The sequence below is a fragment of the Diadema antillarum genome, unplaced genomic scaffold (genome assembly GCF_040938485.1).
Source record: "Diadema antillarum isolate AM-2024a unplaced genomic scaffold, OU_Dant_1.0 scf00000161, whole genome shotgun sequence".
Taxonomy (NCBI): domain Eukaryota; kingdom Metazoa; phylum Echinodermata; class Echinoidea; order Diadematoida; family Diadematidae; genus Diadema; species Diadema antillarum.
The window spans coordinates 396,130-411,488 of NW_027271050.1; the positions used below are offsets into that span (position 1 = coordinate 396,130).

Sequence of the window (15,359 nt, forward strand, 5' to 3'; positions counted from 1 at the left end):
AAAACTGACCTTTTTACACTCGTATTTCTTAGCCCCGGACTTTCCAAACTACATGAATATTCATGATTACGCTGTGCACTGTACACGTACACGAACGCACCGGCAGCTTGATTACCTCGTTTCTGATTGGTCAGTGATGGGGGTCGGACTTTGTCTCCGTCGCTTAGCCCCGGATTATTTTTTCGTTCTGTTTACACTCACTTGCTTGGCACCGCAATTGCGGTGCTAACCCTGCTATTTTGCAGGGCCAGATAGTACCGGACTATCGATGGGGCTAGCCCACTTTGGCAAAAACGAGTGTAAACAGAAAGTGGGCTAAGGATAGTCCCGTACCAACGGTGGGGCTAAGCCCCCCCCCCCCCCCCCCCTTAGCCCCACCGTTGGTACGGGACTAAGCAAAAATGTACAAGTGTAAAAAGCCCTATGGAGTGTCTACGATGTCAAGAGGGGCCAAGAACAAGAACAATGACCTCAGGATGCTCCGACTGGGTCCAGCGGTACCCTGTTAGGAGGAAATGAAGCGGCTGCGGAACCTGCCGCAGTCATCAACTGCTATAATGACCTCTGAATATGTCATGTGGAGAATATTGATATCAAAAGTGAGAAGTAATCTTTTATTTAGTGTTTGAAGCGTGCGTGCGTGTAGACCCATGCGTTGACTTCCAATACAGGAAACCAACTTTCACAATTTCCTTATGATCCTGGCTCACGTCCATTAACAACAATATAACTTATAAGCAATCGAGCTTCCATGCTCCGTTCATAACACAAAAGTTACAACCTTTGAAGGATCAAGTTCCTCTTGCTTTGAAGGTACCTGAGTGCCCAACAAGAAGGGACTTACAACTTGCTGTGGGCTCCATTGTCGGTTGAATACAAATTCTGTACCATGCTTTCGAGAGTGCCACTGCGGGTCATGTTGGCTTCACTGCGTTCCGGTAGGCCTACCTCCAGAAGCATCGCAACCGCCACACAAGCAACCAACAAATTTACAGAGGGGGTTAGTCGCATTGCAAGGTGTTGGCGCAAATCTCTGATTAGGAACTTTCCCGCCGAAGATTTCAATCAGTTCCTCAGCTACGAAGGCGCGCAAAGGAGGAATCTCGGGTCGTACGTCACAAAAACAAAGGAGGTGACAAACCAAGTGAAGACGACATCAGGTCAGTTAACTTCTATGTAATCGAATTATATTTAGAAAATACCTAGGTTTATATGATATATTTTCCATCCAGATTTAAGTCCAATGAAATCAAGTGCCAACTAGGAATGCATCAGAATTAAAAAGAAATAATCAGGAACAGGAAAAAATTGTTGAATTTTCAAATAAATGTTATTTGACTTTATTAACAGAACAAAGATTGGATATGTATTCTTTTTTTCAACAATGAATTCGATCATGTTCTAGCTTATTGGCAAACACCGTGTATCATGTGCTTAAAAGAAGAGAATATCCTCCTCCAAAACATTTTCCTACAGATCAGTACGAAGTCGATCCCGAGCTCGTGAGTCGATACGTCGTCCGTCCAGCCAGGCCCGAAGACTGTGGAGAAATCATGAGACTCATTGTTGGCTTGGCCGAGTGGGAAGACACGGCAGATCAAGTCGAGATTACAGAAGAAGGTAAGATTCCTTAGAAAAATGTGTTACCAGTGGTGAAGCAAACCGAGGTATGATTCTGCCAACGTGTTTGGCTGCGGAAGGAGAGGGGAGAACTGCATTCCACCCCAGGCCTCCCATCCCCCCCCCCCCCCCATATACAAAACACATACTAACTGGCTCCTCAAACAAATTTAAGAGGAAGTATAACCAAGAGGAAACCAAGAAAAATATGACTAAGAGGAATGTCAACCTGCTGGAATACTATCAAACAATATAGAAATGAGCGCATTTTTACCTTTCTCTTTTTTTTGGGGGGGGGGGGGGGCGGGGAAGGGGGAGGCAAAAAAAAATTTAGGCCTGTAGGCCTACATAAATTTGATTCCCATACGACTCATCAGCAATGTTTTCTACACTTAACTGTGCTTTGCTCTTCGGATAGGCGCTCTTTTTTGTTCTCTTGCTTGGAAGCATTAGTGAGATGGAATAGTTTCGGCTGAGATGGGGATTCAGATTTCCACTTGTTGCGGAGATAATTATATTACAAACCACTTTGATGAAATATCAAAGCGCATACAATGCCGAGAGAAAATAATGATAACAATAATAATAATAATGACAATAATAATGTCCTATTTTACCCAGGGTATACCCTCTTTAGTGTTACCACTGCTCTACCAGAGAGAGGGCCATGCAATTATTATTACCCTACCCATTCATACACTTGGGTCGAATGGGACATGGTGGGTAAAAGCATATTGTCCAAGGCCAAGGACGTAAGCACTGGGCGGGGTTCGAACTCGGGTCCTCCGATCGGGAGTCGGGAGTCTTGTCCACTATGCCACAGCGCCCCTACAAATCAAAGTTTATTTAATGAAAATCGATTTTGAAATGGATGAGATATCCAAAAACAAAGAGGTCCTGGTAAAAGGTGGGTCCCAACTTTTATCAATACCATTCGGTTTTGCTTTTTTTGTATATAGGCCAGACCTATAATCTAAACCATTTCGAAACCAAATCTCAGCAAACAAACTTTAATTTCCTCTTAGAATGGTAAGATCTTTGTATGTAGTTCCTGATTATCTCACAAAAACGTAAAACCAGCTGGATCCCCATGTCCGCCAAAACTATACACCCGTTTAAATGCGTTATCTTCCCCAACCCTTCTACCTTTCTGTCTTAGCTATTTCATTTTTATCCTAACCGTCCATACACAATTTTGAATTTTGCTTGTTTTTATGACATTGGGATATGATGATAATGATTATGCTAAATTGTACTTTACATTGATTGGTTGATTACTTTTTTTTTCCACTCTGGAAGTTCTTTGTACATTGGATATCACAAAAAATAGACATTGAATACATCACAGGTACACCACAGACATATCACAAAATACGAATGAAACTAAGTCATACTAACATACAATAGCATATGCACCATAGCAGCATAATACTTTAACTCAACATTTACAACTGTACAAGTAGGCCTATATGTTTTAATATGTTATATTATACCTTATACTTTTTTTGAAAATGAAATAAAATGAAATGAAATGGATGAATAGATGAGTGTAGTGATTGAGTATTTTGTTTTCTTCACAAAGGTGTTTAATAGTTTTGATATTCATGCCTTTGTCGTATAGACTTGAGACGGGATGGATTCGGGGAGGAGTCTTTCTACCAGTGCATCCTCCTTGAAGCCTGTCAGGATGATGACGTCAGCAGCGTCATCGGTTACGTCATGTTCACACGGAGCTACTGCGCGTGGAAAGGGCGCTCGGTCTTATGGGAAGACATCTTCATTCGTGATGATTTCAGAGGTCAGTCGAAAACACTGATGTTATTCTTCATGGAGGGGGGGGGGGGGTGGAGCCATATTCAGACGGCCAAGGCAATATAATTCGTTTTAAAGAAAAATTTTTCGTGCAATATATCTCCCAAATTAACATTCTATGAATTAGTTTTCCCTAGAGAACAGTAAATTAACTAGCTAGTATTACTTCATTCGCTGCAGCTGTTTCAAAGTGTATAACACGCTTTTCCAACCATGAAGGAAAATGCGGAACAGATCATAGTTTCGGGTGGGGGGATTTTGATAAAGAAATATTCAGAAAAAAAATGCAAATATTGCCCCTTGTGAAAAATTATGCATCAATATGGGCTAAATGGAGAATTGATCTGACAAGAGTACAGTATGCATGCATCTTATACCACTAAATTCTTTATGTTTGATAATGGCGAAATTCATCTCTTTTATAGAAAAAGCAGATATACCTAAATTCCCTCAATGACCTGTTTTCTATGCACATCCAAAAGTAATACACCCATTTTTTTTACATCCCTGCCAATCTTAAATTGTATTGATGGTGCAGTCCTCAATCTCTACACACTATGCCATAATATGTGCCCTATACTGTGGAGTAGTCCTGAAGCCCCAGATCAATTCTTAAGCTTTGAAGAACATTGTCAAAACCTTAAGGGGAATAAAAAATTTCCCCTTTACGAATGCTCCTAATAAGATACTTCTTTTGCAGACGTGTATTCCCTCTATGGATGCTAATATATATATATATATATATATATATATATATATATATATATATATCAGATGACTTGTGTCTCGAATCCGTCCTCACTACAATGCACTAGCAACGATTTGACGAAATCGTGATTCTGAGCTTAACCACTGAAATCATTTTCAGAGAGATTCGCAGATTTACCGTTTAGGAGACATTTATTTTCTTTATGTATATCATAATAATAATAGCTGATATCATAGAACTCTCCTTTATTTCTTTCAGCGTTTACAATATTCAGCATTATATAAAACGAATCATATTTCACATGTAATGCACAATACAGGGATTACATAGGTCATTACCACAAGGCGGTAACAAATCACTTAAAAATTAAGAACAAGAAAATAGAAGTGTATGAGGTAATGGAAGAAAAAGAAAGAGGTGTAACGAACAAAACTCAAGGGCTTGCAGTAATGGGATCACTTGACTAAAGAATTGGGTTAAACAAGAATGAAAGAAAGTGCAATGCTGAGAGACAGTTTTGCTGTGAGACGTCTTTGCAACAATGAGGTTTTCTATCCATATTACGTTCAGACGGGAGCCCTTAACCTCGAAGTTACGAAACTTCGAGGTTAGAGCTTGTAGTTAGGGACCGTGAAGACGCACTCGTAGTTAGCAAACCTCGAGGTTTGCTCGATGTTTCGAGCCACGAGAAATCTTATGGTTAGCGCTCTAACCACGAGCCGCGGGGGGTCCCCACTCGTAGTTAAGCACCGTGTGGACACAAAAAAACAACGAACTCGAAGTTAAGAGTGACCTCGCCGTAAACTCCAGCCCCCACAATTTCCCTCTGCTTCCGGGTCAACCTCCCAAACGTACACCACAAATACACTACACGTGAAAAACCTATGACGCACGACACAACAACATCATCTTTTCTTCCCATGCGCTTGATCTCTGAAACTGAACACGTCGAACTCGCTACTGTATTCTATATTCTTCTCCGACGCTAAAAAAAAAAATGTTTTCGACGAATATCTTCATAAGGCATAAAGTCATCAGTGCCATGCTATCTCTGCATACCATGACAGAGAAAAAGAGTACCTGTAAGCGAGTCCGACAGGGTTGGACTAAAGAATAAATAGACGCCTTGTTAGCAGTGTGGGCTGAAACTTCCGGTTTTGTGGTTTTAACATCGAGTGGGACCCACTCGTAGTTACGGGGGGCAGAAGCTTAACCTCGAGGTTTCGTAACCTCGAGGTTAAGATTCGTCGTGTGGACACACGTCGTAGTTAGGGGGCAAGAGCTAAACCTCGAGGTTTCCTAACCTCGAGGTTAGGGCCTGCCGTCTGAACGTAACTAATGTCGAACCTGTGAAATGTCGTAATTAAATCTTTGAACATTTTTGATTGCTCTTTAACAGAAAAAGGACTTGGTTCCGTCTTATTCCACGAGGCGTCCAGGGTAAATACAATTTATTTTATTAATCATACAAATTCATAATGTAAGTGACTTGCTAATCGAAGTTTGTGTGTGTGTGTGTGTGTGTGTGTCCATGTTTTCTTTTGAGATGGAGGAAAAAGTACATACACAGCTTCTTTTTCTATACCAATTACCATCTATATATTATTATGAGAATCAACAAGAGAAAAAAGTAAAACAACATATTGCTGGCCATACTCTCTAAGATCACTAAACTACTTATATGCGTGAACGATCAATGGATTTTTTGCCTTAAGCTTTTATTTTGCCTTTTGCCTTTTGTTTTGTTTTTGTTTTGTTTTTGTTTTTTTTTTTTTGGTGTTTTTTTTTGGGGGGGGGGGAGGGTTGTGAAGCTTGTCTTATCATCCCGGATGAGTGTGTTTTCTGGGTCCTGTTTCCTAAAGCTGTTCGTAAAGTTATGAATAACTTACGAGCGACTAGTGATCAGTTCCAATGTGCTGTACTTAAAGACAATGATCACCAGTTGCTCGTAAGTCGTTCGTAACTTTACGAACAGTTTTATGAAGCACCCCTAGGTTCTACGCGGTAATTGTTAATGCAGGAGCTATCTTTGGAAAATGTTTTATTACTTTTTTTTTACCATGTGACTCATGAAATCTCAATCTCCACACTTGATATCCCCTGTTCCTTCAACCCGATAGATAGCCTACCTCGGTGGATGCAAGTATATCACTGGTTATGTTGACTTCGAGAATGAGCCCGCCAGAGAATGGTACAAGAAGTGCGGCTATGAGAACATTACGGAGAAGCACGGCTACAACCTGATAGCAATGACCCGGAAGTCCTTGCACAGCTACGTCGAAAACCACCGGCCGATAGAAAAGTTAGTCAAGCGTGGCGTGTTCGTAGAATCGACAGTCTGAAGTGGAATTTTCGATAATGTATGTACTGGTATCACTAATGATTATTCATGCGTTCTCCATAGACTTAATGTTGTATTAATTGTGTCCGGCTGTTAATCTTTTTGCTCTCATCTCTTCCCTCCACTTCTTTCATGTTAATCATTACAAAACATTTAAGCTGTTGTATTGAACATAGAAATGTCAATATTTTGATTTTCGAAATCCGCAAACCTGACCAATTACAACTTATGGAAGAGGATTTACAAGATGTACATAGGGCAATTCAAAGCGATTTAGACAAGGCTATGGTATAAAACTGTAGAATACGTCAAATTGGCCACAGTCTCAACCTTTGCGTACTTAAAGAACACGGTTCAGTGAATTGTAATATCCATACTCATTCAGACATAACACACACACACACACACACACACACACACTCTCTCTCTCACACACCCATGCACACACAAAATATAACTTATACAAATGCGTCCCATTGTCATACCGTTTTCATGATTTTTTTCCCTTTTTTTTGGGGGGGGGGTAGGAGGTTATGCCCCCAAGTCTCCACCTTGTTTCAGTGTTGTGCATGACGTGGGCACCGGGTTTCTGTATTTGGGATTAATGATGCGTGGATTATGGAGGTAAAGATTCTGAAGAGATTAGTGTACGGGTAATCTGGTTGTTTCTCGTACATAATTTTCTAGGACTTTGTGATTGCTTCGTTTTACCTGTGATTGTCAGTGTGAATTTCTTTGTTCAAAACGCTACGCAAGATCTCTGCACCTTCAGTACAAGCAGACCTTCAAGAGACCAGCAGTACCAGTGACTTTAAGCTTGCATACAACTATGGCCGACTGAAGCACTGCTGGTAGAGGTATGTAGATCTGGTCATTTCGCTTCGCTCATACCTAGTTGATGTTGTTGTTGTTGTTGTTGATGTTGTTGTTTTTTTTTGTTTTTGGTCGTTATGTGTTATTGTTCCACCCAATATTTACCCGCAATGCAAATCACTAGATTGTTTCTTTTCCCTCTGTTGGTGAATGTGTAGCCTGCCCAAACTCGTTTGACCTTCAAGCAAGCAGCCGACGAGTTGCAGGTTATATGGCGCATTTTACACCGAGAACGGTACGAGTAACAGGCCGAGTGTTTTGCTATGGTGCGCCAAAGGCTAGAGAATCAGTAATTCGTTACAAAATTACCCAAAATGTTATTCTTAAATCAAAATCAAGAGCAACAAAATCAACAGTGGAAGATTTATTTTGTGAAAAAATTATTGGAGGGGAAGTGATATTGAAACAAAACCAGACATACTGTGTTTTGGCGCGTCACAGAAAAACACTCGGCCCCTTGTCCGTACCGAGCTCGGTGTAAACGCACCATTACACTAATGATGTGACAGACAATACAAGAAAAGGATGCAAAATGCTAGGGTTCGATTAGCGATTCCCCTTCGTATTCCCTTTTTTCCGTTTTAAAAACATCACAATACACAACTCGCCTGCGTTAGAGAATAAAGGCTCAGGGGTAGCTGCGTGAGTGTATAATTATGGTGATCACGGGAATTAGTAAACAACATTCATAGCTTTTGAGCACGGTCAAGGACAAGTGGAACAAAAATAAAATGAACAATAGCAGGTATACGCAGAGCCTCCCCCTTTCATTTCTTTCCATTCAGGCATAGCCCAAGGACTTCTGACCCTGTCGTGTACGGGTAAGAGCTATAAAGAGCCTTAGAATAGTATCCCAGTGTGTGTGTGTGTGTGTGTGTGTGTGTGTGCAAGTGTGTGTGTATGTGTGTGTGTGTGTGCGTGTGTGAGTGCGTGTGCGTGTGTGAGTGCGTTTGTGTGTGTGTGTGTGTGTGTGGGCTGTGTGTTTTCAATTTTTTTTTTCATTTAACGTTTCATAATCTGTGTATCGAACGCAGTTTCAAATACACGTATTTACCAATGCTTACGCTTTGATCCTTTGCAAACAATCACCCGATAAAACCATATACCTGCTTCATGTCATTTTTCAATAACCGTTTTCTTTCCTTCCCCTTTGCTGTTGTATCGATTTATTTAATTCCATTTATGCGATGAAACCTCGAGTTTTGTTTGATCAAAATATCTCTATTAATTAATTTCTCTTCAGAGCCCCTTTTTCTGTTTTCTTACAAAACTATACAGCAATTTGTGGCGAATTTGTATGTACATAAAATTTAATGCCGGGCAGCGCAGGATGCTTGTATCAGAATAAAGGCAATCACCGAAGAAATATTCTAGCATTGTAGTCTTGAATATGGCTACCGATTTTCAGTTAAAAGACCAATGAGAGAGGAAGTAACAATCCTTGAGAGAGGATTATTTTTATCCTCTTTCTGTTCTCTTGTTGTACCTCACACATTACTACTATTTGATATAGACCAGGCCCGATATAGCCTAAGCTGCATTACGCCAATCAATGTAGTTGTATATTCAGACGAAGGCTAGTCATTAAAGGTAGCTAATCATCGCTGATCAGAGTAATCCCTGTTACGACGCGTGTTCATTCGACACATAATGTGAAAAGATTAAGCTTTCGAGTTAGAGTCCTACATGTTCTATGCATTTTTGTTTTATGAACTATACAATTTAATGACAACGGAGAAGAGAGTCTGATATTTCACCGGAAGGACTTGTTTCCTTTGATTAAAGAAGTTGCTATGAAAACTTATGACGATCTGTCATTATGGATATTACAAGGACTTTGGGCTATTAATTCAAAATTCTACTGTACATATCGACTGAATGAGCTAGATAAACTGTAGTCCTATACTGAGGAACGATAACAATAATAATAAAAAAAAAATGTTTGCAGTATAAACACACATGTAAACGTACACAGGGATTGTAAGAATGAAAAGGACCTGTGAGACATACCTAAGCGCAATATTCACCCCTCCCCCTCCGAAAAAAATGTAAAAGAAAAAATTAATGTTGTATAAAGGGTGCAAGAAAAAAAAATTGATTCGTTTTAAGGTCCCAAACCGTATTTCTATGTGAAAAACGGAAAGGTCTTTCTGAAATGAAACGAAGATTGATTTTGTGAACTGATTTCATTCATTCTTTAGTCTTAAAGTAAAATCAGAATGTGCACATTTTTGGTTGGTTTTGTGATTTTATGTAGCAGATGTACATAGGGCAATTCAAAGCGATTTAGACAAGGTTATGGTATAAAACTGTAGAATACGTCAAATTGGCCACAGTCTCAACCTTTGCGTATTATACTTATAGAACACGGTTCAGTGAATTGTAATATCCATACTCATTTAGACATAACACACACACACACACACACACACACACACACACACTCACACATCCATGCACACTCACAAATGCGTCCCTTTGTCATTCATACCGCTTTCATGATTTTTTTTTCCTTTTTTTTGGGGGGGGGGGGTAGGGGGTTATGTTTCAGTGTTGTGCATGACGTGGGCACCGGGTTTCTGTATTTGGGATTAATGATGCGTGGATTATGGAGGTAAAGATTCTGAAGAGATTAGTGTACGGGTAATCTGGTTGTTTCTAGTTCATAATTTTCTAGGACTTTGTGATTGCTTCGTTTTACCTGTGATTGTCAGTGTGAATTTCTTTGTTCGAAACCCTACGCAAGATCTCCGGACATTCAGTAGAAGCAGTCCTTCAAGAGACCAGTATACAGTACCAGTGACTCTAAGCTTGCATACAACTCTGGCCGACTGAAACACTGCTGGCAGAGGTATGTCGCTCATAGCTAGCTGATGTTGATGTTTTTGTTGTTGATGTTGTTGTTTCGATTTTTGTTGTTGTTGATATTGTTGTTTTGGTTTTTGTTCTTGGTCGTGATGTGTTATTGCGCCACCCAATATTCATCAGCAATGCAAATAACGAGATTGTTTCTTTCCCTCTATTGGTGAATGTGTAGCCTGCCCAAACTCGTTTGACCTTCAAGCAAGCAGCCGACGAGTTGCAGGTTATATGGCGCGTTTTACACCGAGAACGGTACGAGCAACAGGCCGAGTGTTTTGCTATGGTGCGCCAAAGGCTAGAGAATCAGTAATTCATTACAAAATTACCCAAAATGTTATTCTTAAATCAAAATCAAGAGCAACAAAATCAACAGTGGAAGATTTATTATGTGAAAAAATTATAGGAGGGGAAGTAATATTGAAACAGAACCAGACATGGTGTGTTTTGGCGCGTCACAGAAAAACACTCGGCCCCTTGTCCGTACCGAGCTCGGTGTAAACGCACCATTACACTAATGATGTGACAGACAATACAAGAAAAGGATGCAAAATGCAAGAGTTCGATTAGCGATTCTCCTTCGTATTCCCTTTTTTCCGTTTTAAAAACATCACAATGCACAACTCTCCTGCGTTAGAGAATAAAGGCTCAGGGGTAGCTGCGTGAGTGTATAATTATGGTGATCACGGGAATTAGTAAACAACATTCATAGCTTTTGAGCACGGTCAAGGACAAGTGGAACAAAAATAAAATGAACAATAGCAGGTATACGCAGAGCCTCCCCCCTTTCATTTCTTTCCATTCAGGCATATTAGTCTGGTAGGAATGGGGAGTCCCCATGCACCCCCCGAACACATTTTTTAACTTACTTTTTTGTAACCCTTAGGGTGTCTAGTTAACGATTTTTTTTTGTTCCCAAAAAAAATCGTGTCCCATGGGGGTCATTGGCGACCATCTTGGCAGCCATCTTGGATTTTCAGGGAAAATCATTATCTTCCATAACTTTTGAACTACATAGCATAAAATTATAAATAAAGCATTTCTTCAGGGTAAACGTGACACGAGGAATCGATTGCAATGGTTATTTACGTGATCAAAGCAAGTCTGAAACAAGAAAAGCCTAAAAATATGCAAATTTCGGTGTCATTTTCATCGAAAAATACCTAAATAGTTTAACTTTTGAATTACACAACATACAGGGACAAATAAAACAGTATTTCAGAGTTAATATGGCATGAGGAATCGTTTGAGAGAGTTATTTACATGATTGAAGCAAGTTACATACAAGAAAAGTCCAAACATGTGAGGAAAACCAGTGTCGTTTACTGTAGAAAAATTCCCAAGTAGTCTATACTATACATATATGGGTGAGAATTTGAACGATGTACAATTGCCAATTTTAAGCTCTTCCTTTCCTTGGTAGTTACCTTGAACACTTTACTTTCCTGGGCCCTTAGCTTAACTTTCAAAGCTTTATTTCACCACAGATAAGTTAATCTCCATTCATTGACAACTATATTCAAGACTTTAATCATGTAACACTTGACTCATGCTGTTAAGAAGAGTTTTGCAGCAGTCAATCCAAGTAATTAATCCCAGGTCTTTAACAAAGCAAAACAAAGCAAAACAAAACAAAAACCAGGTACTTAAGAATCAGCACCTTTGCAAGACCTGCCAAGTGATAAATCCGTAATTTTGCATCTGAACTCAAAGTTCATTCAATTTTCATGATTATACACAATAAGCACAGGTTTGGTGTAAGCTCCCCCTGTGTATTTGTTACAAATAAGAAAAAGGATTTGCATAAAATGCTGATGGTGCCTCTTAGGTCAATGAACAGACTAATAACTTCTGGGAGATCCTGGTCTTTTACCTCTGTGAGGTCCAAGAATCGGTTCAGGAATACGAAGGCCATGCTGTACATGTTCTGGGACCTGGCCTGCACCCCAGCCTCGTAGAAGGCCTTGTCAGCGGGGACAATGTCCGAGTGGCGCAGCAGAGAGATGGACAGCTTGGCCGATATCGCCTCCTGCATGTCCATACAAGCAAAGGGGTCATGGCTCAAGATAAAGCAGGGCAATGTTGCTGAGTGCATTGCAGAGTGCAAGAGCTAATTTAATGCTACTTCTTTCCACCTGTTGTATTATGGTTTGCTGATCAGATCATGCTTTCATTAACTTTCCAAATCTTTTCGAAAAGATGACTCCTCCTCACTAGGAAATATAGAATACGCACACAGTCCAATGAGGAAGTTTTTTTCTCTACCCGTCCCTCTGTTTTTTTAAGCACCTACCTGTCTTTGTTTTTTTTTTTGCTTCCATCCATCTTCCTATATACATACCTATGTATGCACGCATGGTTGTAAGTATGTGTATATCAGTATGTATGTATGTATGTGTGTACGTATGGTGTATGTATGTATGTATGTATGTATGTATGTATCTATCTTTTCTATCTATCAGTAATTCATATTTCAATCCATCTGCCAATACCTTTTCATTATGAACATGACCAGGTTGTGTTTTCAACTGGCTGTATTCACATGCACAACACCATCTCCTACAATTTCTTATCTTTATTATGTCAAGAGCAATATGCGTACATATAGGGTACGAGCTCAATAACATAACAAAATATATCGCTCTAGGTATATATACATGTATATCTTACTCTACAGCTACAGTATCTCTTTCATGCAATATGTTTTTGCTATAATCTCCCCTTGCGCGACTTACCAGGTTCTTTTGTGACATGCAGGCACTGCGGGTGGCATAGTAGTGAGCGATGGTCAGCATGGTTTCAAACTCTTGGTGGGGGGCCGAGTTGGCCATCTGGGTCTGCTGCAAGTTCTCACACTGGATGACAAAAAGCAACAGTAGCAACAGCAACAACAACGACAATGAAATACTCAGGATGGTCAATGAGAGGTTTTAGAAAGTGGCAGAAACATGCTAAAGTACCTATTTCATGCACAAAATTTCACTAACTCTCATTTATCTGAAATATTTGGGCACAGACAGCTAGAACTTATGTACTTTTGGATACACAAATAAGATATATTATTCTAATCATATACCAAGGACAGGTCAGAAGTAAACTTCTCATGGCAGAAAGATTGAAAATGGTGCATTTTTGTTGACAAACCTAATGGAAAGCTACTATACACTGTGATCATAGGGAGCTGTTTTATGCTCTGAACTGTAGCAATTCATAACTATTTATAACGCCCTAGTTCTCTGATCTGTCTGTTTTCACACAAAGAGATATACAATGTTGCAATATCAGGATGGACATTCCCTTTAAGAGCACTCACCAAGTTGAGTAGCATGTCCCTCAGGTCAGCCCAAGTCTTGTAGGCCTCTCCCCTATCCAGGTTTGGGGATGCCAGCACCTCATTGACGATGCGCTTGTAGATGTTGAAGTTCTGCAGGAAAACATTTCAAACCATCATTACTTACTCTAACTGATGAAAAGGTGTTTACTGGAGGAAAGGTTACAGAATCAGTAAAGATGCATTTCCAAGCATAGGCGCCGGAAGTGGGGGGGCAGGGGGGGGCGGCCGCCCCCCCAATCCAAAAAGTGGGGGGGCAAAACGCATTTTTGCCCCCCCAAAAAGCCCCCCCCCCAAAAAAAAAAAAAATAAAAAAAATAATAAGAATAAGAATAAGAATAAATGAATAAACAAAGAAAATAAAATAAATATGTATATGTATGAATAAAAGGGAAAAAATATGGCTACAAACGGCAGCTTTTGGACTATAAAATGTCAAAATTTTCAAGCTCGCTCGCTTCGCTCGCTCGCATCCAGCAGTTGAGCCCGGTGCGCCTCCCCCTTAATTTCTAAAGCGAAAAACATAGCTACGACGGCAGCTGTTGGACTCTAGAATGTCAAAATTTTCAAGCTCGCTCGCTTCGCTCGCTCGCATTGAATCATTATGCCATTCTCCTAATGTTGCTGACAGTAATTGCCAGTAGTTGCGCCCGATGCCCCCACCCCTTAATTTCCAAAGCGAAAGATAAATATAGCTACAAACGGGAGTTTTGGGTGCTACTGTAACATGTCAAAATTTTCAAGCTCGCTCGCATTGAATCGTTATGCCACTCTCCTAACGTTGCTGCCAGTAATTGCCAGCAGTTGCGCCCGATGCCCCCCCCCCACGCTTAATTTCCAAAGCGAAAGATATAGCTACAAACGGGAGTTTTTGGACTGTAAAATGTCAAAATTCTCAAGCTCGCTCGCTTTGCTCGCTCGCATTGAATCGTTATGCCATTCTCCTAATGTTGCTGCCAGTAATTGCCAGCAGTTGCGCCCGATGCGCCGCCCCATTAATTTCCAAAGTGAAAGATATAGCTACAAACCCCAGTTTGGGACTGTAGAATGTCAAAATTTTCAAGCTTGCTCGCTTCGCTCGCTCGCATTGAATCGTTATGCCATTTTCCTAATGTTGCTGCCAATAATTGCCAGCAGTTGCGCCCGATGCGCCCCCATTTATTTCCAAAGCGAAACATATAGCTACAATTAAAACTCCAGTTTTGGAACTGTAGAATATCAAAATTTTCAAGCTCGCTCGTTTCGCTCGCTCGCATTTTGTTGTTATGCCATTCACCTTATGTTGCTGACAGTATATAATTTGTCGATCGTTTCACACCGTCATTCCATAATCCATGTAAGGAAAACTTACAATGTTCCTCAATGACTGCGTTGTTGAATGTATCACATTCCGTAATGTATTGTAGTCCCATTATTGCTCTCGCACACACGCACAAGCATACAGACCGTCAAAATTACTTTATGGTTCCCCCCATATTTCGACCCACCGTACGCCACTTTACATATGTATATATATATATATATATATATATATATATATATATATATATATATATAATAGATGTGTGCGTGTGTGTGTGTGTGTGTGTGTGTATGTGTATATTGTGTAACATATGCATGGTCTAATCTTGAGCCCCCTCCAATGTTTACCCCCCCAATCCAAAACTGCTTCCGGCGCGCCTGTTTCCAAGCGTTGAAGATTTGAAGATGATGGGTTCCTTTTCATACAAAGTTGCTCTGATAGCAGCTCTTACGGAAATGGCAAGTGGCAAGAATCCAGATTCCTGATTGTTTGTCACTGCAAGAAGGTGCTA

General features: G+C 40.2%; 2 protein-coding genes across 2 annotated transcripts in view; one reads left to right on the top strand and one right to left on the bottom strand.

Moving 5' to 3' along the window:
* The first annotated feature begins 437 nt into the window (after positions 1 to 437).
* Positions 438 to 6,483, top strand: LOC139722220 (thialysine N-epsilon-acetyltransferase-like). Its single transcript, XM_071633531.1, has 5 exons — positions 438 to 504; positions 1,477 to 1,620; positions 3,242 to 3,418; positions 5,541 to 5,581; positions 6,262 to 6,483. Exons 1-5 carry the CDS (start codon positions 438 to 440, stop codon positions 6,481 to 6,483), a joined length of 651 nt encoding a protein of 216 aa, XP_071489632.1.
* A 3,412-nt stretch (positions 6,484 to 9,895) lies between these two features.
* LOC139722222 (intraflagellar transport protein 172 homolog) overlaps positions 9,896 to 15,359 on the bottom strand; it is a 43,595-nt gene continuing 38,131 nt past the window's right edge. The window contains exons 32-35 of the mRNA XM_071633532.1: positions 13,528 to 13,638; positions 12,950 to 13,069; positions 12,088 to 12,243; positions 9,896 to 9,934 (exon numbers count right to left, since the gene is read on the bottom strand). Of these exons, the coding sequence (XP_071489633.1) occupies positions 9,896 to 9,934; positions 12,088 to 12,243; positions 12,950 to 13,069; positions 13,528 to 13,638 (426 nt within the window). The remainder of the gene's footprint in view (positions 9,935 to 12,087; positions 12,244 to 12,949; positions 13,070 to 13,527; positions 13,639 to 15,359) is intronic.